Source organism: Scyliorhinus torazame, chromosome 27, assembly GCF_047496885.1.
Source record: "Scyliorhinus torazame isolate Kashiwa2021f chromosome 27, sScyTor2.1, whole genome shotgun sequence".
Lineage (NCBI taxonomy): Eukaryota > Metazoa > Chordata > Chondrichthyes > Carcharhiniformes > Scyliorhinidae > Scyliorhinus > Scyliorhinus torazame.
Window position 1 is genome coordinate 7,966,806 of NC_092733.1, and position 24,748 is coordinate 7,991,553.

General features: G+C 41.7%; 1 protein-coding gene across 1 annotated transcript in view; it reads left to right on the forward strand.

The window, feature by feature from the left end:
• Positions 1-23,571, forward strand: part of LOC140403169 (voltage-dependent P/Q-type calcium channel subunit alpha-1A-like) — a 721,889-nt gene extending 698,318 nt beyond the window's left edge. Inside the window, exon 47 of the mRNA XM_072490879.1 lies at positions 10,902-23,571. Within this exon, the coding sequence (XP_072346980.1) occupies positions 10,902-10,925 (24 nt within the window). The 3' untranslated portion in view covers positions 10,926-23,571. The remainder of the gene's footprint in view (positions 1-10,901) is intronic.
• The last annotated feature ends 1,177 nt before the right edge of the window (positions 23,572-24,748 follow it).

Consider the following 24,748-nt stretch of genomic DNA (forward strand, 5'->3'; position numbering starts at 1 on the left):
CACTTTTTATTTTTAACGAAACAGACTTCTTTTCCTGAATACTGTCAAACACTGGCCATCAACCAGTCAGATTGGTCAATCCTTTGAGATTCCTTCATTCTCTTAACTTCACTGTGCACCTGCCCAGGGAAAATCCTTTGGGGTTGAATCAATTAAACTAAATCAAATAAACTGCGGGACAGCCCGGGGTATATTTCCTTTGTTCCTGAAGTTACCATTGATCTCTCACCACAGATCGATTGAGATCCCTTAGAAATGAGCAGAAATTATTTTTCCCAGATCCTGCATACATTGATAGAGTAAGGGACAAGGCAAGATGAATTGAGGAAAGGTAGGGTGACACCGGGGTTACAAATTCCGAGAGCAAAATAAAGATTGACGGAGATAAGACGTTTTCACATCTTTTGAAGGGCTTGAGAAATTTAAGTTGAATTAGCAAATGATGTTTCAACACGGTAAGGGTTATGGGAAGGAGAAAGGGGTGGGAAAGTATGCTTGAAACTTAGAAGTACCAACAGCATCTTCTTTTTAGATGATCCATTTCTCAAGAGCAATGACATGCTCCCTTACTTCGCCCCCCCGCAGGCGAACCTGCCAGTGAACTTTGTGAGAGATATTCTCTATAATCACAGAGCATGTGATCTGTTCTGGCAAAAGTTCAAAGGAGGAACGTGATTCCAAATGCAATAAGCTGACAAAAGACAGCAAACGAGACAGAAAGAGTACTTTCAGAGCCTCGCTACCTGTCCCCTTTCTGAGTCTGTAAGCGTGTCCCCATTTTGCAAGTGTGCTGAGTTGCTGATAGTATTGAGATGGTATCAATCATCGTGTGCACCCCACACATGCTCAGGCACTAACCTTTCCAAAGTATTTGCCCCTGCTTACTTTCCAAGATAAGCAGAAGGGAAGGAGGTGTGAGACAAACTAGGAACATATAGGCTTTGCACAACTAATTAGCTGCACCGGTGCAAATTCCTTGCTGGACCAGCAATCAATCAGTCAATAAATTTCAACTGTTCCACAAGCTTTTTTTACAACATGGATTCTGATGCATGTTTCCAAAATTGGGGAGACGGTGATATACTGGAAGTGTAGCTCCAGAATCTAACAGAAGATGGTGCAGTGCTCACACAGCTCTCCCAGCCCACATTCCCAGTGCAATACTGCCCTCAGATGAGCATTTGCATAAAGTAAAAGCCTTAAAATATCCAATACATATTACCTGTTGGTACAGCAGGGATGTGCACTCGCCAAATGTGTCTGTCAAAGGGGGATTAAAGCAGGGGTCCTTGAGTCCACTTTGATTTCCGTGTGCTGCGTGTGGGTGCATTGTCCATAGATCCACATACAGCAAGGGGGTACCACTCCTCCTGAGCTGTCCAGCATCTTGTAAAATATCAGCACTATTCTTAGAATGTCTGAAACCGCAGGAAAATACTGGGAAAATGTATGGAACGCAGGACCCTGTAAACAGCAACATGACTTTTAATAATGAACGCAACATTTTTGTGTCAAAGTGTTTGCTGAGGCTATGCATCCTTGTTTTTGTAAATACTTTAATGGTTCTCTTAGAATAAGATAATAATTTGAGTTTATAATCAATACAGTTCCAAAAATAGAGATTATAAATTTCTGGGAAATATATAAATATATAGATACATATATTTATGTATGAAGAATATTTATTAATATAAAACACCTTATAAGACACTACAGGGGCAAACAGTAATGTTACTGTTACCTGAGATATGAAAACGGGTAGAACAGGAAAAAGAGAATTACAAAATACGCAAGTGTCGAATCTTAATGGAGGTGATCTCGTAAAGTTTTGACTGCATTCTATTCTCCATTCAGTTATAACAGATTTGCTCATTGTCATTCTGATCTACTTGGCTGCTAGACCCTGTCTGGATCTTCTGTCTTGTGTAATTTCTGTTGTTTACATTCTGCTATAGTCTCAAGTATAAAATTGGATGTTTATGTTCTTGTGTGGGGCTAAACATAGGGAGGTAGGGGCAGTTGGTTATCTTATACAAGGACCATACCCTCTTCCCCGGGGGAGCAATTTCTTCATGGAAGGTATGTTCAACAGAAGCTCCAACCATACCAGTACCTTTCAGCTCCCAACCTCTGCTGCCAGAGACTGCCCAACAGGGATACATACGAATGGAAACCTTCTAATCCCATCAGCAGGAATCACAGCTAAGAACATTTTCCTTAAAATATTCCAGTGCTGTGGGAGCCAATGGGAATGTGCTGATTACAATGTGAAAAAAGCAAAAGGAAAATGCATCTTTGGCCAGCAGTAGGTTTAGTGGAGGCACCTACAATTTGAAGTCAAGAAATCTTAATTTTATACTTTTATCTCAATTGTTTTGCTACAGAAAAGCCATCACAAAATTCTCAATCATGTGATTAATGCAAAAGTCTACCCAATTTGCAAATTACTTTTGGAATTGCAATGCAAATAAAAGAACAGAAATATTTCTGAGTAAAGTTGTTAAAATACTGAAAATTAATTGTGAAATAATAATTCCGATAGCCATAATTCCCCAGCAATCTTATAAAATGGAAATTCTAACCCAGCCTTGACCTGCAACCCACTCATTGTTTTAATCTCAGGTGGCCCATCTCTCTGGGTGGTACTTTAATTCAGTTTCTTTTCAGTTCCAGGAAATGGGGAGGGAAAATATGTTTATTTTTCCATCATTTGAAAAAAGGGTCTTGAATGAGGTGCTGTTAAACCTCTTCTGTGGTTTAGCCCCATATCGCGAACAGGAAATTGGTTCAACCACGTAACTGTTATAACTGCTCCCTTGAAACTTACTCCAATAATGCAAACCAAATATTTAAACCATCCATCTGGATAATAGCACAATGGCAACAAAAATAAACTTTACACAAAAAACTTTTAATGTTAGCGTTTTCAAGAACAATGGACATGTGTGTATTTTCCCAGTGTTAAATATATTTTTAGACAGTGGTTTAGTTTGTCAGAGATTGAAAATCACTGTCCACCGTCTTTACTTATTGTGATAATTTTGCCAATATTTTCTGAATGTTACTGTATGGATGCAATTAGACTTGCAACAAATTCCTACCTGGCGTATGGGTTATTTGGCTATATGTAATATCATTTATTATAATGAATTTTGCCTGTGAGAGGAATGTATTTTGTTGAGCAAGGTTTTGCCAGATGCTTTAACCTACTTAATTTCTCTATTTGGCTCATATATTCAAGAAACATTTATAAAACTCTATCTTCTGCGTATTAAAGACACCACATTGGTCATTTTCACTGACAGTATGATTCAGTCCTGATCCCATTTTCAGGGGCCAGACATTATTAGATCAAGGCTGGGAGTCATAGAGTAGTCATAGAATTTACAGTACAGAAGGAGACCATTCGGCCCATCGTGTCTGCACCAGCCCTTGGAAAGAGCACCCTATTTAAGTCCAAACCTCCAGCCCCATCCCCGTAACCCAACCTAACCATTTTTGGACACCTAAGGGGCAATTTAGCATGGCCAATCCACCTAACCAGCACATCTTTGGACTGTGGGAGGAAACCGGAGCAGCCGGAGGAAACCCACGCAGACACAGGGGGAATGTGCAGACTCCGCACAGACAGTCACCCGAGGCCGGAATTGAACCCGGTTCCCTGGAGCAGTGAGGCAGCAGTGCTAACCACTGTGCCACCGTTCTGCCCCCCCAAGAGAAAGAATAATATCCACCTTAAAAGTTTTCTGATTTTTTTTCTTCTTTGGGAGTTATTTTATATTTCTTCCCCTCTCCCTTCTGCTTAAGTATCTTCCTAAGCAAGGAAAAGGTGAACCTCTGGTAACGCTGTTTTGTGACTGTCCTGCAAGAGCAGTGGGGTCTTTGATTTTTATTTCTCTGTCTCCCTAAATAAGAAAGAAACGTCCCTTCTGCTCAGTATGTTCTCTGGGTGGGAGTGTCTGAAATGCAACAGCAGAGGGCCTGTGGGTTAGCACTGCTGCCTCACAGAACTGAGGTCCCAGGTTCTGGCTCACTGTCCATGTGGAGTTTGCACATTCTTCCCGTGTCTGCGTGGGTTTCACCCCCACAACCCAAAGATGTGCAGGATAGGTGGATTGGCCTCGTTAAATTGCCCCACAATTGGAAAAAATGAATTGGGTACTCTAAATTGATATATTTTTTTAAATGCAACAGCAGCACTCCATGACGCAGCACTATGGCACTCAATCTATCATTCCAAATTGAATCAAATTGCAACTCATCTCATCTCGGTGTGGACATTATTCGGAACTTCAGTTGGCCCTCAGTGGCCCTGAACAGGGAGAGGGAAGGAGTGCTCCTGATTACTATTCTTGCTGGAACACTCTTTATTTGCATAGGCTTCCGGAAGGTGCTGGATCAGAATTACCTGTCCATAGTTTGATAGTCTCCCAACATACACCATCCAGGCTGAGACAGTTATACGTACTTTTATAGTCCAGCGATTCATACCCCTCAAAAATGAGCACCTTCAGAAAGAAAGGGGAGGAAACTGGGGGTAAGGTTGTTTATTTTGTTCATGCGGTCCCTCAGCAATCTTGCCAAGGTTGGTACCGTTTTGAAATTTCAGAGTGCACCCTGGCAGTGAGGAATCTTTCACATCGGTGAACATTGCAGTCTATGTCCTTGGGAGATTCCAGTATGGACCAGCACCTCAAGAGGTTCCTCATACTCATAAATTATCCCTTCCGTCAATTCAAGCAATTAGACATTTCTTACAGCTCTACAATCCACTCTCTCTTTACCTTTCAAATTCTGGATTATAATCAGTCTGAAAAAAATTAAATCCCATTTTGAAAAATACTGTGACTGAGAAACAGCTGTGAGTTCTGCTGTTAAAAGGTTCTTCATGAGCGGTGTAGCACTGCCTGCTTTGCGAACAATTTCCAAGGTTTTCATCAGCGATACAAATTATATGATTTGAATATTTTCACAGACAAATGCAAATTATTTTGAGGCCAGTTCAATGGTAGCTTACCTGTATTTTCAGAAAATACAGAGTGCAGACGTTTGAGCTGAAAGATGCTCAGGGTGAACTGAACTCCTATTTAATTGACTTTTCTGTTTATTTCTTACCTGTGTTAACCACTATGCTGAATTAGCATGTGGGAAGATGCAGCATTTATTGAACACTATTTTGATGAAGGGGTAGGCAATTGTCTCTGATGGGGAAATTCTTGAGGAAATTGAATCTCTGTAGCTGTGGAAGAGAAATAATCTATCAAAGCCCATTATATTTGCTTTGGTGTAACTCCATGTGGCTTCAGAAGCTGTTGGTCCCGAGTTTCCTCAGAACTATCCTCATGTTCCTGCCATTGCTTCTGCCATTGCTGGACTTCTACTGCACTCTTGGCAAAGTTACAACAGCAGAGCCCAAGAGTTTGAAGGAGATTCCTTGTGTTATCGTCGACACTATGCGGTCTGCAATGTTTCCTTTTTAATATGTTGGCTTTCAAATGGCAAATTAAAATAGCATGCCATTAGTTAAAAAAACAGACAATGAAGTGATGGCCTTACAGGTCCAACCATTTACACGTCGGTTTTCAGGAAAAATACAGCCATATTACCTCAGTTGTGTGTAACAAAGCCTCCCATGGAGCATCACCAGTGGTTATGTTACTGGGCTGGTAATCCAAAGGCCTGGTGAAATAGCTCAGCAAACGTACGTTCAGATCCCATCAGGACAGTTGGAGAATATTTTTGCCTAAGAGAAATCCACAGTCTGGACTGTCCTGCTCTCCTGACTGGAGATACAAACATTAAATCTACCCTACAAGCGGAAGAATGACCTCGACCAATGCTTGGCGATTTGTGAGACTTCGATCTAGCCCCATGCATCCATTTATCTTCACTTGACAACCTTTACAAACCAACCACAATTATCACCTTGTTAAAATATTTACCTTTACTGCTTATTTTGAGACAGTACATAATGGTTAGTTAGTCAAGATAAATTGAGATTATAGATTCATAGCTCCTATTTTACACAGCTCATCTTCACAATTTGCTCTATCTCTTCTCTCTCATTGTCTTTTTGAAGACCTCCCAATTTTCCTCAAAGCCCTTTGCATTCAGTCAAAAATGTTTCCAGCCTCCCACATACCTCATATTCCTTCACTATCTCTTCCAGTCTCTATTGCACCTTCTGTTCCGATATAAACACTGGTTGGTGCCCTCCACCATGCAAACCATTGTGGCGTTCAAACGTATTGCTGTTGACTAAGTCAACTGACCAATCTGCCATAGATGTGAAAGTGAAGCTTAATACTGCCCTCCACCAGTTCAAAGATCTTTCTTTGGAATATTCCCCAGTGTCCCAGTCACCATCGAGGACAATTACAGACATTCACAGCAACACACAGCCTGAGGGCCACTGTGCAAAAATGGAAAATATTGTTTTGCAAAGACAGCAAGGAGGCATCAACTTGGGAATGATGTTTAAATCATTATTATTTGGAAGTTATTCAAGACCTAAACACAAGTTGCAGATCAGCAGGAGATAGACATTAGTTAAAGTTTATACTGAAGGTCAGAGGGGTCCTTTCTTTGCAGACAGGGTGGATCCAGGAGAAATGTTTAATTGTAATTTGACTTTATCGATTGCCCCACACAGCAGACTTTCTGAAACCAAGCTAACGGCTGACCAGAGACCTTGCACCTGGTCTTCAAAAAAAGAGTATTCCAGTGACAATCGGGAGTGCGCAGGACGGGAAAGAGGAAACAAAGCCAAATAAAGTTTTGACGTATTCCTCAATATTATGAATATACAATTTGTATCTTGATTAATAGTGGAGAAATAGTTCCACAAAAGCCTTTATGAACCTATTGAAATACACCTTTTTTAGATGGCAGCCATCGTGGGATTACCACCTTAATAAGAAGAACATCAAAAATAGGTGCACGAAGGGGCAGCACTGTGGTGCAGTGGTTAGCGTTGCTGCCTCATGGCGCCGAGGTCCCAGGTTCGATCCCGGCCCAGGGTCACTGCCCGGGTGGAGTTTGCACATTCTCCCTGTGTCTACGTGGGTTTCACCCCCACAACCTAAAAGATGTGCAGGGTAGGTGGATTGGCCACTCTAAATTGCCCCTTCATTGTAAAAAAAAATGAATTGGATACTCTAAATTTATATTTAAAAAAAATAGGAGCACGAGAAGCCAATTCAGGCCATCGAGCTTGCTTCATCATTCAGTACGATTATGACTGATCTTGGAGTTCACTTTCCCACCCGCTCTCCATGCCCGTTAATTCCCTGAGAGATCATCTATCCCAGTCTTAAATATATTCAACAATGGAATATCCACAATCCTCTGGGATAAGAGAATTCCAAAGATTCGCACCCTTTAGAGTGAAGTATTTTCTCCTCTTCTCAGTCCTTATCCTGAAACTGTGCTCCCTTGTTCTAGATTTCCCCAGCCAGGGTAAATCACTGCTTCAGTATCTACCCCTTCAAGCCCCTTCATAATCTTGAATGTTTCAATGACATCGCCTCTCATTCTTCTAAATTCCAGAGTATATAGACCCAATTTACTCAGCCTCTCGGTATAAGACAACCCTCTCATCCCAGGACCAAGCTAGAGAATCTTTGCTGTACCACCTCCAATGCAAGTGTATCCTTTCTTAAATAAGGAGACCAAAACTGCACATGCTATGCCAGGAATTGGCCCACCAAAGCCCCTACAATTGTAGCAAGACTTTTTCATTCTTGCATTTAAATCCCCTTGCAATAAAGGCCAACATGCCATTTTCTTTCCTAATTACTAGCTGTACCTGCATGCTAACATTTTGTACGAAAGAGAAAATGCTGGAAATTCCCAGTAGGTCTGGCAGCATCTGTAGGGAGAGAAAAGAGCTAACGTTTCGAGTCCGATGACTCTTTGTCAAAGCTAACAGACAGAGAAAGTGGGAAATATTTATACTGTGGAGTGAGAATGAAAGATGAGTCATAGCCACAGAAACCCAGGGAAACTGGGTGCTCATGGCCACAGAAACCAAGGGGAAAGAGTGTTAATGGCAGTCCCCAGAGAGAACAAAAGATGTGAACGGCCAAACAGCAGAGCTAACATTTTGTGTTCCTTGTGCAAGTACACCCAAGTCTCTCTGAACATTAACATTGACATGTTTCACACCTTTTAATAAATATTCTGCTTTTCTATTCTGATGACCAAGGTGAATAAATGTACACTACCCCACACACTATACTGCATCTGCCACCTTGCCCCTCATTCACTTAACCTGTCTTTACAGCCTTAGTTCCCAGATACATTTGTATCATCAGCAAACTTCGATACATTACTCTCTGTCATTTCTTCTAAGTCATTAATATAGATTGTAAATAGCTGAAGTCCATCACTGATCCATGTATCACTCCACTGGTTGCAGCCTGCCAACTTGAAGATGCCCCATTTATCCCTACCTTCTGCTTCCTATCTGTTAACCAATCCTCTATCCATATATCACCCATAATTCCATGATCCCTTATCTTGCCTATTAACCTTTTGTGTGGCACCTTATCAAATGCCATTTGAAAATCCAGATACACTACATCTACTGATTGTCCTTTATCTACCCTATTGGTTACATCCTCAAAAATCTCTAATAAATTTGTCTAACGGAATTTCCCTTTTGTAAAATCATGTTGACTTGTTCTAATCATACAATGCTTTTCTAAGTGGATAGTTAAGACATCCTTCATGATATATTCCAGAACTTTCCCAATGACGTATGTCAGGCTACCTGGTCTATAATTCTGTTTTGTTTCTCCCTCCTTTACTAAATTGTGGTGTTACAAACTTCTAATCTGCTGGGACTGTTCAAAACCTAGGGAATTTTGGAAATTCATGACCAGGGCATCTATTGTCTCTGTGGGTGTCTCGGTCAGAATCCTACGATGGGCGGCACAGTTTCCTCTCACAGTCCAAAGAAGTGCAGGTTAGGTGGATTGGCCGTGATAAATTGTCCCTTAGTGTCCAAAAGGTTAGGTGGATAACTGGGTTATGGGCATAGGGTGGAGGCATGGGCTTAAGTAGGGGGCTTTTTTCAAGGGCTGGTGCAGACTCGATGGGCTGAATGGCCTCCTTCTGTACTGTAGGGATTCTATGATTCTGTTCTGTGTAGACTATTGGGTCTTTGGGATTTATCGGAGTTTAGTTCCTTGAGTTTCTTCTCTGCTGATATTAATTAGCTTAATTTCCTCACTCTTATTAGCCCCAGATTATCTTCTATTTCTGGGATGTAACCTGTGTCTTCAATTGTGGGGACGGACGCAATTGTTCAATGTCTTTGCCATTTCCCCATTAATATGAACAGAGGAACCTGCAAAGGCACATTGTTTTATTCCAACAAGTCCAAGTGAATTGTGACTGTTGAGCAGAGGTTTTTTAAAAGCTAGGGAATCAGTGGTATTCTGAATGCACACTGTGAATAGATTTGTTAATTACAAAACCATCATGTTACAGAAACTGTCTTCTTGAATTTTTCTCCTGCTGGCTTCAGTCACAAATGTGTTCCCTAACCTCAGTTTAAAAGAAAGATTCTCCTGTACTCTTCATGCCCCTGCTGACTACCAGCTGACCTGTCCTAATGTCGCTGTATATTAATCAATGGGAGCTAAAAGCCAAAAGAGACTAGTCAAACATCCTCCCATCTTTGTCCACCCCCCTCACTCTAGATCTTTCCCCCAACCTCTGCCCCCGTCAGACTGTGAAACTAGACCCACAAGTATCAACAAAGGTCAGCAATGCAACCTGAGGAAACTCCGTAGTTTGTGCCAGTAAAGAGGGAGGGGGGGAGATGATTAAGGCACTTTGGGAGTAGGTTAGCTGCTCAGGAAGACTAGGGATTCTATGATTTTATTCTATGTAGACTATTGGGCCTTTGGGATTTGTCAAAGTTTAGTCCCTTGAGTTTCTTCTCTGCTTGTAGAAGAGTTTCTGGAAAAGCCCCAGTTCTTGTACAGAGCTCCAGTAGCCCTTTCCTGATCTATCTGTAGAGATGTGTTTCAAGATGTTATTTTCTCTCACAAACATAAATTAGCTAAGGATTGCTAAGTGAACATCGCCTTGATTAAAGATCAAACTTTAAAACTGTGCGAATGAGTGGCACATTCTGCACCAGTTATTCATTGAAGGTGAAAAGTTCAGAAATATATTTCAGCCATGTTATGGAGACCAGCAGATATAGTTAAGTAAAAAATCCCTGGTCTTTCCTTCTCTGGGACGTTTCTGAATGCGGTTTGATGTGATGTGAGTCACATCTTTCTGCAAGCTGTTGGGACTGAATGTTAAATGGTTTTGCCCAGTCTCAGTCAAGGTCCTAGTGGTTGGTGCCTATAGCACAGAAACAATCTGAATTTAGCCCATCCATGTTACACCTGTCTGGTAAGTGCTTGACATATATGTGTCCCATTGTCCCCATTCACCGACCCTCCTCAACCCCCCGAAATCAAGCATGGGTTTCCCTACATGCAAGGATGTTAATGCTGGTCAATCCAATGTTGAATAGATGATGCAGTTTAGGAAAATGGCCCATTCGCCCCGTGTCTGCGTGGGTGTCACTCCCACTACCCAACGATGTGCAGGGTTGGTGGATTGGCCACGCTAAATTGCCCATTAATTGGAAAAGAAAAATGACTTGGGTACTCTAAATTTATAAAAGAAAAAACAAAATAAAATGGCCTAAATCACATTGCACCCTCAGTTAAAGGAAACACATGGGTTTGTGTCAAACTCATAAAACCTCATTAGTTCACAGTTTACCAGGGGAGTGAATGTAGTAGTTTAGAGCTGTGAAAATCAATTCAAGTAATGATATATTTAAATTTAAATGTTTATGATATTTCACAAAAACTTAAATCACTTTACAGACCTCATCAGCGGCTGACACTTAACCACGATCAACAAATGGCGGCATCTGAACTCGACAACACTCAAACTGTAGCAATACCGATGCAAGGGCAAAATTCAAATTAGTCACTTTTCTAAGTCAAAGAATGAAAGAAACTGGGTGGAGTGTTCATGTGAGGCAGGTTGACTTTCTGCCCTCGTTTCAAGCACGTTGCAGGGTATTTTTTAGTGACCGTTTTATTTCACAGTTGACAAAACTGGATGACTGAGAAAAAACATTTTTGTAAAGAATAATGTACGGCAGTAACTGTCTGTAGGTTAATAGGTAGCTGCAGCTCTGAAGGACATTACAGATAAAACCTTTCAAAAGACTGGAACACATTATTGAGGTTGGGGAAAAGAGGGAGAATTTCAAAAATGCATCTTTGGTTCGAGACTTTCCAAGGGCCATGGCTGACCATAAGGTCAGACACGTTGTGTTTAAGAGGATACAGCAGGAAACCAAGACATAGAGGTTTACAACATGGAAACAGGCCCTTCGGCCCAGCTTGTCCATGCCGCCCAGGTTTTACCACTAAGCTAGTCCCAATTGCCCGCATTTGGCCCATGTCCCTCTATAATCTTACCCATATAACTGTCTAAATGCTTTTTAAAAGACAAAATTGTACACGCCTCTACTACTGCCTCTGGCAGCTCATTCCAGACACTCACCACCCTCAATGTGAAAAAACTGCCCCTCTGGACCCTTTTGTATCTCTCCGCTCTCACCTTAAACCTATGCCCTCTAGTTTTAGACTCCCCTACCTTTGTGAAAAGATGTTGGCTATGTACCTTATCTATGCCCCTCATTATTTTATAAACCTCTATAAAAATAATGAGTTATTTGGTAACATTTACTCTGGTCCCTGTCTGTCATCCCTCTGCTTAACCAGCACACTGTTGAAGAAAGAATGGGAAGCATGCATTAATAGGATAAAAGGGCATTCTTTTCAATGCTATTCCTGATGCACTGAGGCACTCTTTCAAAAGACAAGCCTAGAAATGACTGATGATGTTAATACTGGCCAAGCACTTAATGCGTTCATGTGACATTCCCCTGCCAACTATTTTAATGGTGGTGTTAGCTTGTTTAAAATAATGTCATATGAGTGTGTCAAGTGTTGCAAATCATTCCTAGATTTATATATAGAAATTATTTTATTCTATATCAATGTATCATACCTCGGGCATCAGATGTTAGACTGGATCTCTGTGAATGAAAAATAAGCAATAGTTTTTTTTGTGTGATTATCTGAGCAGCTTATGTAGAACACAGATACATTTTTAAAGGAATTTGCAATACTGATACGTACATGTCAAAAAGTCTAGTTGTGTTAGATATTTCAAAATTGACCATTTTTTAAATGATTTTATTGGACACAGGCTTTGCTGGAAAAAGGCCCATTCCTAATTGCCCTTGAACTGTTTTTTTAGCGTGCAGTTGAGAGTCAATGTGACTGCCCTTTAAAAAAACAGCTCAAAGACAATTAAGGATTGGCAATAAATGCCCACATCCCATGAAGGAATAAAAAAGAAATGGTCGCTATTGAGACATCTAATGAATATTCTTGGAAATTTCTGCGATGTATGATGCAGTCACTGAAATATGTTTCAATGTCGGGGAAGAGGTTGTTGCAAGCCTAATATGCAAGGACGGAATGTTTATATCCTCATATGTGTGTATTGCGATAAAATGTAGTTCCAGAATATTCTTTCTTTGAGTAACAGTGGATGCACATGTGCCCAGCTCCGCTGAACCGGAAGGCTCTAAATGACCTGGTTTGCCAATAGGTGGTTAGGCCAGTCCAAGTTTTTTGCTATTTGCCATTACGTCCCTGCACAGATCCACGGCTGCAATTCCATCAACTTTAAGGGATTTTCATTCATGTTTCCTCCATCCAATCTTTTCTGTAAATTACAACAAGATGTTTATAAAGCTCTTCATTCACTTTCAATGCCATCCCTACAATCATCCGATCATTTGATCTTGGCATCGCCAACAACGTTTCAGTGTCAGCAGTGTCCTTGGTGAAAAGGAACTTGCTTCAGTTGAAGAAAGAAATTGAGGAAGGCTACATTCCTGCTGTTGTAAAAAGATGTGAACGTGATGAGGGTTCCTGTGTGTCAAACTCTTTTTTTCATTGTCTCTCATTTTAAGTATTATTTGTGTTAATGGAGGTAATGTCTAACTATTTGTCACCATAGAAAATTGTTGTTGCAGAAAATCTGAATGATGATAGTGTAAATGGTTCAATCAGTCAAAAAGGTTCAGGATTGAAGCACGGTTTAAGTGCAGGTCCCCGGCCATGAGAATTCTCGATGATGCTTCACTGTTACACTGCTGAGTGGCTGCCTTATGCACTAAACTATGCTCTGATTCCCAAGGGTCAAAATGCACCTCTTCCCCCCCCCTTTGACACAGTACACAGATACACAGTCAGCAGTCATTCCAAAGTCTTTTCATCTCTGGGATCGCTGTCTTAATGTATTCCAGGCTAAGTGGTTGGAGGTTTCCTCTTTCTGCTGGGTAAAATGAGGTTTGCAGAACGTCTGTATTCAATTTCTCTTCTGCAGGTCTAAACTTCCTATCGGTATGTAATCGTTGCAATCTCGCTCAGAAATCATAGTGGCTGGTATGCAAACCTATAAAGAATCAAACTGGTGCAGTGGAAACACTCATCAGTTGGTAGTCTGCATCTATTGTGCATTAAATTGGAGTTTCTTGATCTTAATACTGGTTGAAAAGTTGAGGAGTGTTCCTGCCTGTCTTTGTGCGAATATTCCTCACCTGAAACAGCGCAACAATGGCAAAAATCAGTAAATGAGAAAGTTATTGCATTCTCGATCAGATTATGGTCTCACCTGTTGTATTAGCCCCAGTTCCCCAGTGGAGTAACCTCTTCTGTTCAACTCACTACTGCTTCATTTCAAATGTGATATACCAGGATTGTCTTTTATATTTAATATCTTAATATGATAACCACAAATGCAAGCAGGTTAAGAGGTTTAGAACAGTTATGCAATTTTGTGTGCTATTCACTATGTCAGTAACTGGCATCTGAAGGTGAGGAAAAGGTGTGATGACTCCCAAAGCTAGTTAGCCCACTGCACCACTTGGGTGAGGTGGCCGAGGGCAACAGTATCATCTTGAGAAGTAAGATTACAAAGATTTCTCTGTAGTCTCTCTGGATGCCATTCATCCTACAGAAGGACAATGCCATTACTCCTTGAGGAGGTTCATAGCTCATTAACTGGCTGCATTGACCTTGACCATTTTAAAATTAGATGTAATGGGAGCCCTGGTGGGTTGTTGAGTAAACGCATTGCCTGTCTTCCTTAGCCGACCCAAACAGTGGGTTGTGTGGTAGGTGTGAAACCATCGCTCCCCCCCCCCCCACCCCCACCTCGGTGATAGGCAGAGAAAATAAGTTGAATTCTTGGTAGTTACCTGGACTGCAGTTCGTGGGTGTGTCGATGTCAGGTGAAGACTGGGTTCAAGACCAGCTGTGCAAACCTCCCAGATGCCTATTTCCATTTGCACTCACTGATAACTTGATTATGTAGACTAATCATTTGATCAGGCTACTGTAGACCTGTCAGTGCGTATGGAACTGAATTCCAGTGTGTTAGCATCTGCAGGACAGGAAGAGAGAACATTGAAGAGTGAGGAATGGAATATAATTTAGTGCAAAGGGCTATAAAACTGCTCCACATTCAGTGTTATCAGTTACTGAATGAATGCTCTGTACAATGAGGAAGTAAATGCCTGAGGATGAAAATCTGTCCTGAACTTTTTACTGACAGTCAGACTAAAGCTCTGGTTTCCAGGACAAAGTAAAATCTAAATGTCTCAGGCGGTGGTTTTTACCTGCTCCCCCCCACACACACACACAACCCCATTCCCCACCCAGTTACTATGCCTGCCTACCTCTCTCCTTCATATTTATCTCAATGTTCCATGTCTCTGCCCCACCCTCTGCAGTGCAGACAAGCTTCTCAGGAAATGGAATCATTTAACAGGAGATGGTATTCCCTCCCCTCCCTCACAAGGGCAGTGTGTCTTACTGTAACGTGCATGTGTTCAGTGGTGATGTTGTTAAAATTGAATTCTGATGGTCATTCAATCTTTGTGAAAATCCTTCTTGGAGAAGCATCAGCCATTGTAAACTAATCAAACATGTCAAAGTTATGTTTAAAACATTGTCAGTCATTGTCAGTGGTTTTTCTAACTTTGATAATCTGGCCTCTCTCCAATAGACAGCGTTCAATACAGAAAAAGCTTCTTTAATTAGCAATTTTTCCTCTGCCCTCGCTGAAGACTATTTCCACACAGCAAGTAGCTGAGTTGTGGCGTTATGGGGTTGACCATGTGGCTGCACCTTAACAGCTAAGCCTGTGCTCCAGACCCCTCAGCAATAGCACAGTTGATCAGTTTTGCATGTTGTAATGATTTCTCTTGAATTTTCCGTACAGATACTCTGTAAAATTTACATGCTCACTGCTATCTGTATAAATAACGGAAACTGCCTTTGGTTAAAAAGGAATGGCAGAGTTTGGCAACTGACCTGATCTCCGAATATTGCATTAACTTGCCTCAGTGATGTGCGTTGGGTCCTTGCAGCTGAATTAGGCTGATAACGGACTAATATTCACAAGGAATCTAGGAGTAAATGGGTTATTTCTGGAGTTTCCAGAGCTAGAAGAGGTGGACACACTCATTCATTGCAACATGATCTATCTCCCCTCAACTACCTGCTCTTATTTTCCTGATAAGCTGCAAAATTCAATGAGGGGGTGGGTGTCTTCTCTCAGTTGCTCCTGGTACAGAGTTTGAAAGACCGCTGAAATGATCAATTTATGTAAAAACAAACACCAAGAAGGGATGGCGTATGATGGAAAATTTGCCTGTGTCTTTTAATAGTGTTTATGTATTCCAGGAAGCTAGGAAAGGGAATATCATCTTGTTAAATTTATAACAACAACATCCATCAACTTGAATTCTAACATGACAGATCCTATCCAGGCTCAGCCTGTTGGTGTGAAACTGTAGGAACCAGTAGCAGTTAGTTTGACCTGGCTACCAACTGTTGTGTCAGTATGTTAAATATGTCGACTTAAAGAGCAAGGGAATGATATTGCCACCTGGAGCCTGCAGACTGGTGAGATCTTCTCTCCAGGAGTTTACAGGTAGAGTCCATCCAGAATCCTGCTGAACCGGGTAACCCATGGGGGCTGCATTAAGAGCAAAGCATCCACATTTTGCGAGTCACTGGCTTTTAGCAATGCCAGGGCAACTGTCAACATGTTTCAGCTCTTTGGTTGTCAATGTAAATTTTAAATGCAGTCATTTGAATGCTTATTTGCTTTTTCCCCTATAATACAAGAAATCCAAACATTTACCGTATAATCCCATATGTAAGTGACAACTTCATGCACATTTGTGATGTCTTTAAACACACACAGAGCAACGTTTTTGTAGCCAGAATGTATTTGTTTTGAGAGGGGGAGCGTTACTTATAACTAGATTTTGCGGTAACACAACTTCAGCCTTCCATCCCACTGAAGTCCTGATGGATTACTGATAATTACAGGGCTTTCCAGGTGGCACGATCATGAACCTGCTCTAATGGAGACCAGTCTAATGAACAAATAAATGTGGCAGTTGGAGACCCATTGCCGGATTGATTCTCAGTGATGTAGAATGGAATTTATTATACCCTTTGTTTGCTGCAAGTTTATAGAGTTGTTTCCAGTCGCTTGTTATGTGCATGTTTCTTTTTAAACAGATCAGTATTACTTCAATGATTAACTATCCACAGAAAAAAAAACCTGGGAACACATCCAGTGGACTATGCAATTCCATAAACTGCCATTCCTTCCCCACCCCCCTGCTATTATCCAACAGTATTTGCTTGTTTTGAAGCAGAGATTACAGGGTTCGTGACTCTGCAAGTGAAAGAGACAACCTTGGAATAGTGGTGTCTGTAGTCTGCATGGTGTGTAGTAGCATGGTTTCTGGCACTGCCCTCCCTCTTTGCTCTTTCCTCCACCCAGTCTTTATGTTTCTTAAAGCCTGCAGCCGGGCACATCCTGAAGCCACTAAATCTTTCTCTCTGATCTCTCAATAAGAATGCTGGTCAGTGGTGAATGAATGGAAAGGTACTAGTATGCTATCAATCTGCCACTGGCATATTAAGCACATATCTAAAGTTGGGTGAAACTTTAAATTGAACAAGATTATTAAATAACCTTTTCAACCAGTGGCACTGCAAGAATTTTACTGCCCAGTCCCTGTTAGAATAAAGTTATGCCAGATGACTAAATCAACTATAATTTCAGCATCTGCACTCAAACATTTAAATTAACTCCAGGTAGTTTTAAAAAGGTTAGACAATTCCTAAATCTTGAATTATTCTTCGGTGTGGTGTCAAAAACCACAATTGCTGATCCTGTTCCATCTCGTGTTGCTTCTCTCTGAAGTCAGGTTAGGTCCTGACTCCCCTTCACTAAAGTTATTGAGTAACCATGTCCTAGACCGTAACCATGTTCTCCCAACATACCATTACTTTGACCATCTGAAGAACACAGACGATTTCTCCTTGGGACTTGTAATAGCGACAGTGTGCTGACCGAGTGCCTAGCTGCTCTGCAGGTGGATGCTGTGCCTGCTGGATTACTGGACCAGGAAGATCCCAGATTGTGTCCTTGGTTTGTGTTGAGCTGGCTACTGTCAGCCATAACTACAGTTGATATAAACACTGAAGTCAGGAGGTTTAAAAAGGCCACACTCCTACTCCTGATCGAGTACTGCTCTGGGATAGGGACAGAGGCTGTGCCTGACATTGATGCCCTCCATGGGAGAATAGTATGCTGAATTTATTATCTCAATCAATACACTCAGGTGAGATATTGGATGGCAGGTAGGATCCCAGAAAGGAAGCAACACATTCAGAAAAGGTGGGGAGGAATATGCTTCCCATCTGTGTCCCAGGTTCATTTTGGTTTTGGAGGGAGTTAAAGTAATGCCTGAGCCAAACACTGAGCTTTTCAGCCAACCTGCTTATTCTACATTGACAGCTCCAGTCTCATTTTAATTACATTTTATTTTGCACTTTAAATACTTTTCAACAACTCATTATTTAATCTCAGACCCGTGTAGCTCTAGATATATGTGTACTGATGTTGAATTAAAACTGCATTAGAGTATTTTTGTAGTATATCTTACAACTCAGTGTCATGTATATACATATATAAATGAAATGCTTAATATTTAATATTGAAACAGGAAATACATGGCTTGTTGATCAGGACTCAGTAACATTTCCTGTTTAAACAGCTTTTCCTTGAATTGATGGTCATAATGGGCCCACTTCTGTGTGATAATTGTGAATAAAAGGAAAGATTATGGGATTATGAAGTGCAGCGTTGTAGACAGACTGAGAACTTGTCGTGTTTTTGGAACATTTGATGCTGAAATTGGTCTTAGGGTGGTAGCAAACCCACCGTCCACGTTACCGACCACCATTCTGTTCCCAGTTGACAAGGTGTAACACTGGCTAGCAATTCACTCTTACCTGATCGGTCCAACTTCCATGGAGCAGACTTGTGGCCGGTATATGCAGTGAGGGAGCTCAGGGTACATTATTGTGCATATCAGAGGAAGGGAGAACTGATGTAAAAACAAAACCCTCTTTTAAGTTGCAGCTTTACATTCCTCGCCTCGTCACAAAAATATTAACAAGAACCTTTTCACTATTCTTGGACTTGGTGTATTTTAAGTTTTGCATATTAGGTAGATAGAGGAAAGGTTCTAGAGGCTGGCAGGAAATATACAGGAAGCCAGCAACAGGAACCGCATTGTCAGGAAAAGCCTGGGCCCGATGAAGGAAGCATGACTAGATTCCCTTTCCCACCCAAACTCTTGGGAAAAGACGATCACAAAGCATCAGAGCAACTTTTCAAACGTTCCTTGCAGAGATAGTTATTTTTTTTTAATTGGATAATGTAGTATTTTGGCACCAGTAATCCCAAATGCAACCAGAGCGAATGTCTTAACCGTGTATTTATCTAGTCGCCTTGGAAAGTTACAGAAAATCAACATATCCACTGTCACAAACGCCGGTTGGAATTCCGTGGCCCCTCCTCCCCCTGCCGGTGGGATTTTCCAGTCACATCAAATGGAATTTTGAAGGGCTCTCCGCATTTTCCCGCCCAGCCCCCGCCCAGAGGGTGATGTAAAATTCCACCCGATGAAAAACCTTTGACATAAGCTGCTTTTCCGCACTCAGAATTACAACCAGGGATGGTAAATGCCTCTCCCAGTGTGGTGTCGAGCCAAGAATGTGCAGGTTAGGTGGATTGGCCATGCTAAATTTCGCTTAGGTTAAGGTTAGGGTGGAGGTGTGGGCTTAAGCAGAGTACTCTTTCCAAGAGCCAGTGCAGACTCGATGGGCCAAATGGCCTCCTTCTGCACTGTAAATTCTATGATTCTATGATAAGAAGGTCCATTGTCCCTTGACTGAGCACAGCTGTAAACTCACACGTGTCCCTGGATTGCGAGGGAAAATCAAAGGGTTTCTGATCACTGCCCAGGATTTGAGTTGGGCAGCAGACGGACACGAGATATTGGAACAGGAGGGGAGTTGGGTGTTCCTGATACTGTCCAGGGTCAAACAGAAAACGATGGCCTGATTTTGCAGCCTCAGCCTGCACTGCCATTCAATTGACAATCTTACTTGGGGATGTTACAGGATGGCAGCTATGGAGAATGGAAAATCAACACCAAGGGAAATCCTTGGGAATTTGGAGCAGAGCTGTGGGGGTTACTTGGGAGCTAAGAGTTTCCTGAGAATTGTTGATGCTGACACTGATGTTTATGTTCAACTCAAAGGGCAAATGCAGGTATTCTGAATCTAATTTGCAGTGGTCAGGGTCTTCAGAACAAAACCATGTAACAGGATTACTTCTATCAAAATACTTCTCTGTTATGGAACATTCTTTGCACAGATTTAATTATCCAAATATTCAGAGATCCATAGTTAGGAATTTTTAATTTGAAGATCCTAAGCAAAGCCCATTTTTGAATTCCATTTTAAACACAGTACCGTTAAAATTTGCAGTGATATTACCTAAAAACGATTGAAAAAATATTTTTGAGAATGGCATGTCTGATTTCACAAATCCTTCTTAACACTTCTCTGTCACCGATTTTGCTGGTGGATATCCTAATTCGACAACTGAATAAAGAAATAGTCCAGACCATTAAGTTAAAGTAAATAGCAGAGAGAATCCCGACAGAGCAGAAGAAGGCCACTGGGCCCATCCAGTCCGCACCAGCCCTCTGAAAGATTACTCTACCTCGGCCCGCTCCCCTGCCCTATCCCTGTAATCCTATGCATCGGTCGTGGCCAATCTACCTAACCTGCCCATCTTTGGAAATAGTGCTACATATTTGACAATGAAGCTCACGGCCGTTTCCAGAAGGAACCAGATACATTAAAAGGCCAACATGGTGAATTTTCCAGAAGTACCCACTTGCAGAGCTGCATTTGTAGAGAAGTCCAGAATCCCGGTCTCTACTCCATTCCCTTGGGTACTTGGTGCACCTCAGAGATCAAAACTGAATACAGTATCAGTTTTTCAAATGTTACACAACAAAATATTGTCACTGCTAAGCTGGATTCAGCCAATGGAATTCCCAAAGGAATGATAGGTTGATAAAGAGAAGAATAAAAACATAAAATTGATATTACCTTATCTTTTTTCCATGCCAATCACAACTCTGCCTAATATTGAGGGCATCAATAAAGATAATTGAGGTGACATGTACTGGACTAGACTGATTTGTAAATGATATTTGGCAACAGAGGACAGGGTGAGAAGGACGAGGTGGCGAAAAGGGAACCATAGAAGTGACCCAGTTACATTTCTAATAACATTAGGACAGCATATGGATAAAGAACCTCTTACCCTTCTGATCTTGTAACCTTTCTCCCAGCACGTCAGCAGCATTATAATACTTAAGGGACACTTTCCCCTTTTACCTCTAGGTTCTGGATTTAACTCATTCATTAACCCAGTTTTCTCCTGTCCCAAACTGTCTGGCTCTGTGGGAACCAATCCTACACATCCTAGCAGCTAGTATCATATCCAAAGACCCATTTTTTTGTTGTTACGAATTTTGAACTTATCAAAGTGAGGAATATTTTGCCCTTTGAGTTGAACATAAGCATCAGTGTCAGCATCAAGAATTGGGCGGCACGGTGGCACAGTGGTTAGCACTGCTGCCTCACAGTGCTAGGGACACGGGTTCAGTTCCGGCCTCGGGTGGCTGTCTGTGTGGAGTTTGCAAGTTCTCCCCGTGTCTGCGTGGGTTTCCTCCGGGTGCTCCAGTTTCCTTCCACAGTGCAAAGATGTGCAGATTAGGTGCATTGGCCATGATCAATTGCCCCTTAGTGGCAAAAAGGTTAGATGGGGTTACGGGGATAGGGTGGAGGTATGGGCCTAAGTAGGATTACGAGGATAGGGGGGAGGTGTGGGCTTCAGCAGGGTGCTCTTTCCAAGGGCCAGTGCAGACACGGTGGGCCAAATGGCCTCCTCCTGCACTGTAAATTCTATGATTTTATGAATCCCATTTCATTTCCATAAACCAAACAAACACTAGAGGAAGAATCCCGCCTGAAGCCTTCTCCCCCTACGTTAGACTAGCTTTAAATACACTCCTTGAGTTCGAAACGAGAGCAGTGTTTGAACAGGCATGATATCCCCACGTAACGTTTTCTATGATCAGTGCCCGCTATCCCTCTGTGGAATACTCCAATATATCTTGCTGCAGATGAGGGAGTGTGGTATAAAAGCAAGACATTATTGATCTTGTCCTGACTCCAAAGGCTTTTCCCAATTCTTTACACTATGTTAATTTACCTCTTAAAAGAAGTTACTTCCAGAATTATGGGCATCAGTGGAAATGAGGGAAGCTAATATGAATGTAGGTTTGTATAATAACGCCCAAGTAAGGACGGACTTAAGTAAGGACGGACAACCTGAGATGTCCGTCACTATTTGAAAAAGTCATCTCTCTACAGTGTAAGTTCTTCTCTAAATACTGCTCAGATGTTTTGTGCTTCAGTCCCTGTCCATATGTATATTCCTACTAAATATAATGCTGTAAGGCAACTAATATCCTCAAACTCCGCTTTCTGCAACAAACATTGCCTTTCCGCCAATCATTTGTCAGTATTCAGATGCAATGTTACTATTGGTCTATTAGGAACTCGAGGTAATTTCCTTAAATTGAAACGTGTTGAGGCTGAATAATAATAATTATCCAAGTAAATGATGGCATTGGGGCATCTGTTCCAATCAGCCAATTTGCAACAGTGAAAAATATCCGAGCTCATGGTCAACAGGTTAATGGCCATTGAATCCAGGGCAGCACAGTGGTGCAGTGGTTAGCACTGCTACCTATGGCGCTGAGGACCCGGGTTCGATCCCGGCCCCGGGTCACTGTCCGTGTGGAGTTTGCACATTCTCCACGTGGCTGCGTGGGTCTCACCCTCACAATCCAAAGATGTGCAGGGTAGGTGGACTGGCCACATTAAATTGGCCCTTAATTGGGGGAAAAAAATAATTGGGTACTCTAAATTTATATTTTTTTTAAACGTCCATTGCATTCATTGTTGCCACAGCACATATCGGATGAGGAAAGAGAAGCCAAAAATAAAATATATCATTTGACTGTTAACCTTTGCACTCACCAAAATGTCACCCAAAACGTTTGATTATTTTGGGAAAAAATATACAAGAAAAGGGAAATGATTAAACTTTAAAATGTTGGCATATTTCTTTACTGCCCAAGAAAAAGGTTTGTAAAAATATATAACGTGCCTTTGTTCACACACCACTGACCAGAAGTTGGCGTTTGTTCCATCTTGGGTTTAGTACAGAAAAAGTAGGCCTCAAATGTATGAAATATACCAAATATTTAATTTAATATTCTTTTTTATAATATTCTATTTCATTCAGAAGACTATAGTATACTAAGTTTTGAAATTATTTAAGAAGAGCATTTAAAATGAAATGCATGAGATCTTTAAAATGCATTTTAAGCTTCTTGTTTCATTTTATCCACTCAATAGTTGAAGAGCGCCTCTAAAGGCTCTGGGGTTGAGCTCACTTTAGTCAGGGGGCCTTTGGCGGCCCCGCTCCACTATCCCACCCAATGCACCTTCAATCGATTGCGGAACGTGCAGACATAACATACAGTAGGAGCCATGGATTAACAAGAGTACTAAAAAGTTTTTTTTTTAAAACTGCATGTGCGATGTGCATGCCACTATATGGGTAAATGTCATCTTCAGGATTATAGATGTTTTTAGGGCAGTGTGTTCTTTCCTCTATTTTTAACAAATTTGGTAAATTAATGGAAGTTTGTTTGAGATATTTATATACATGCTGTTATTGAGATGGTCGAATCCTTCACCAGATATACCTGAGTAACAAAGTCTAACAAACAATGACAGGATAAAGCTGCCTGATTATGTAATACTTTGGCTTTGGACTATCCGTGCTGTTTCTACCAGTGCATTTTGTAATCCCAAACAGAACCTTCCTTACCAAACCTGAATAAATCAGAGAGTATGCACATGTGAACTGTCTGCAGTGGGGTGTAATTATTTAATTCATCTTCCTTTCTCTCTCTTTCTATCTTAACTTTCTACCTTCCAGGCTTCTCTATATAGTGTCAGTGACAGCACTCTGCTACTCCAGGTCTGGTGGTGCTACTTTGGTCCTCCAGGTGGTTTGATGGTACTAAAGATACCATTGACTCCAAAGGCACCAGCCCCCAGGTTAGGAAATGGGTTGGCCTGGGTATTAGTCCTTTACTTGATCCAGTGACTCACATCCACTGTCTATACTGGCCAGCTCAGCCTGTAACCTCGACTTAATCCTTCAGACATAAGAAAAAGTGCTGGAAACGTGCATCGCTAAACAGAGAAATCAAATTTACATTTCAGGCCAATGGCCTATCGCCCAGCTTTTGGAACACGGTAATCAAAAACAACTTTTCTTCCAGCGAATATAATGCCCCCTTTACCTACCAACTTACAAAATAGGAGCAAGTAGGCCATTCGGCCCCTCGGGCCTGCTCTGCCGTTCATTAAGATTGTGGTTAATCTTCTGTTTGTGTTTCTAATTCTACATTCCCATTAATCCTGAGGACCATTCATCCCCTTGCCTAAAACCTCCACCTTAAAATATTCAGTGACCCCGGCCTCCTCCACCTTCTGAGGCGGAGAGTTCCAAAGTCACACAATCCTCTGAGAGAGAAAGATTTTCCTCATGTCTGTCCTAAAAGGGCAACCCCCTAACTTTGAAACTATGCCTAGTTCTGGACTCGCCTACTAGAGGAAACATCCTTTCCATGTCCACCTTGTGGAGACCGCTCAGGATCTTCTGTACTTCAATCAAGTCACCCCCTCCTGTGGAAACCAGCCCAGCCTGTCCTTTACTGCAACTTCCAGTCACCTCTCTGCAGTTCACCCTGAGTGCAAACTTTGTGCACCGTTTAAGGATTTGTGTCGATATTATTGTCGGGGTCTTTCTTTAGATTAGGTGTTAAACTGGTGGGAGGCACGGTGGAACAGTGGTTAGCACTGCTGCCTCACAGCACCAGGGACCCGGGTTCGATCTTGACCTTGAGTGGCTGTGTGGAGTCTGCACGTTCTCCCCGTGTCTGCGTGGGTTTCCTCCGGGTGCTCCGGTTTCCTCCCACAGTCCAAAGTTGTGCAGGTTAGGTCAATTGGCTGTGCCAAATTGACCCTTAGTG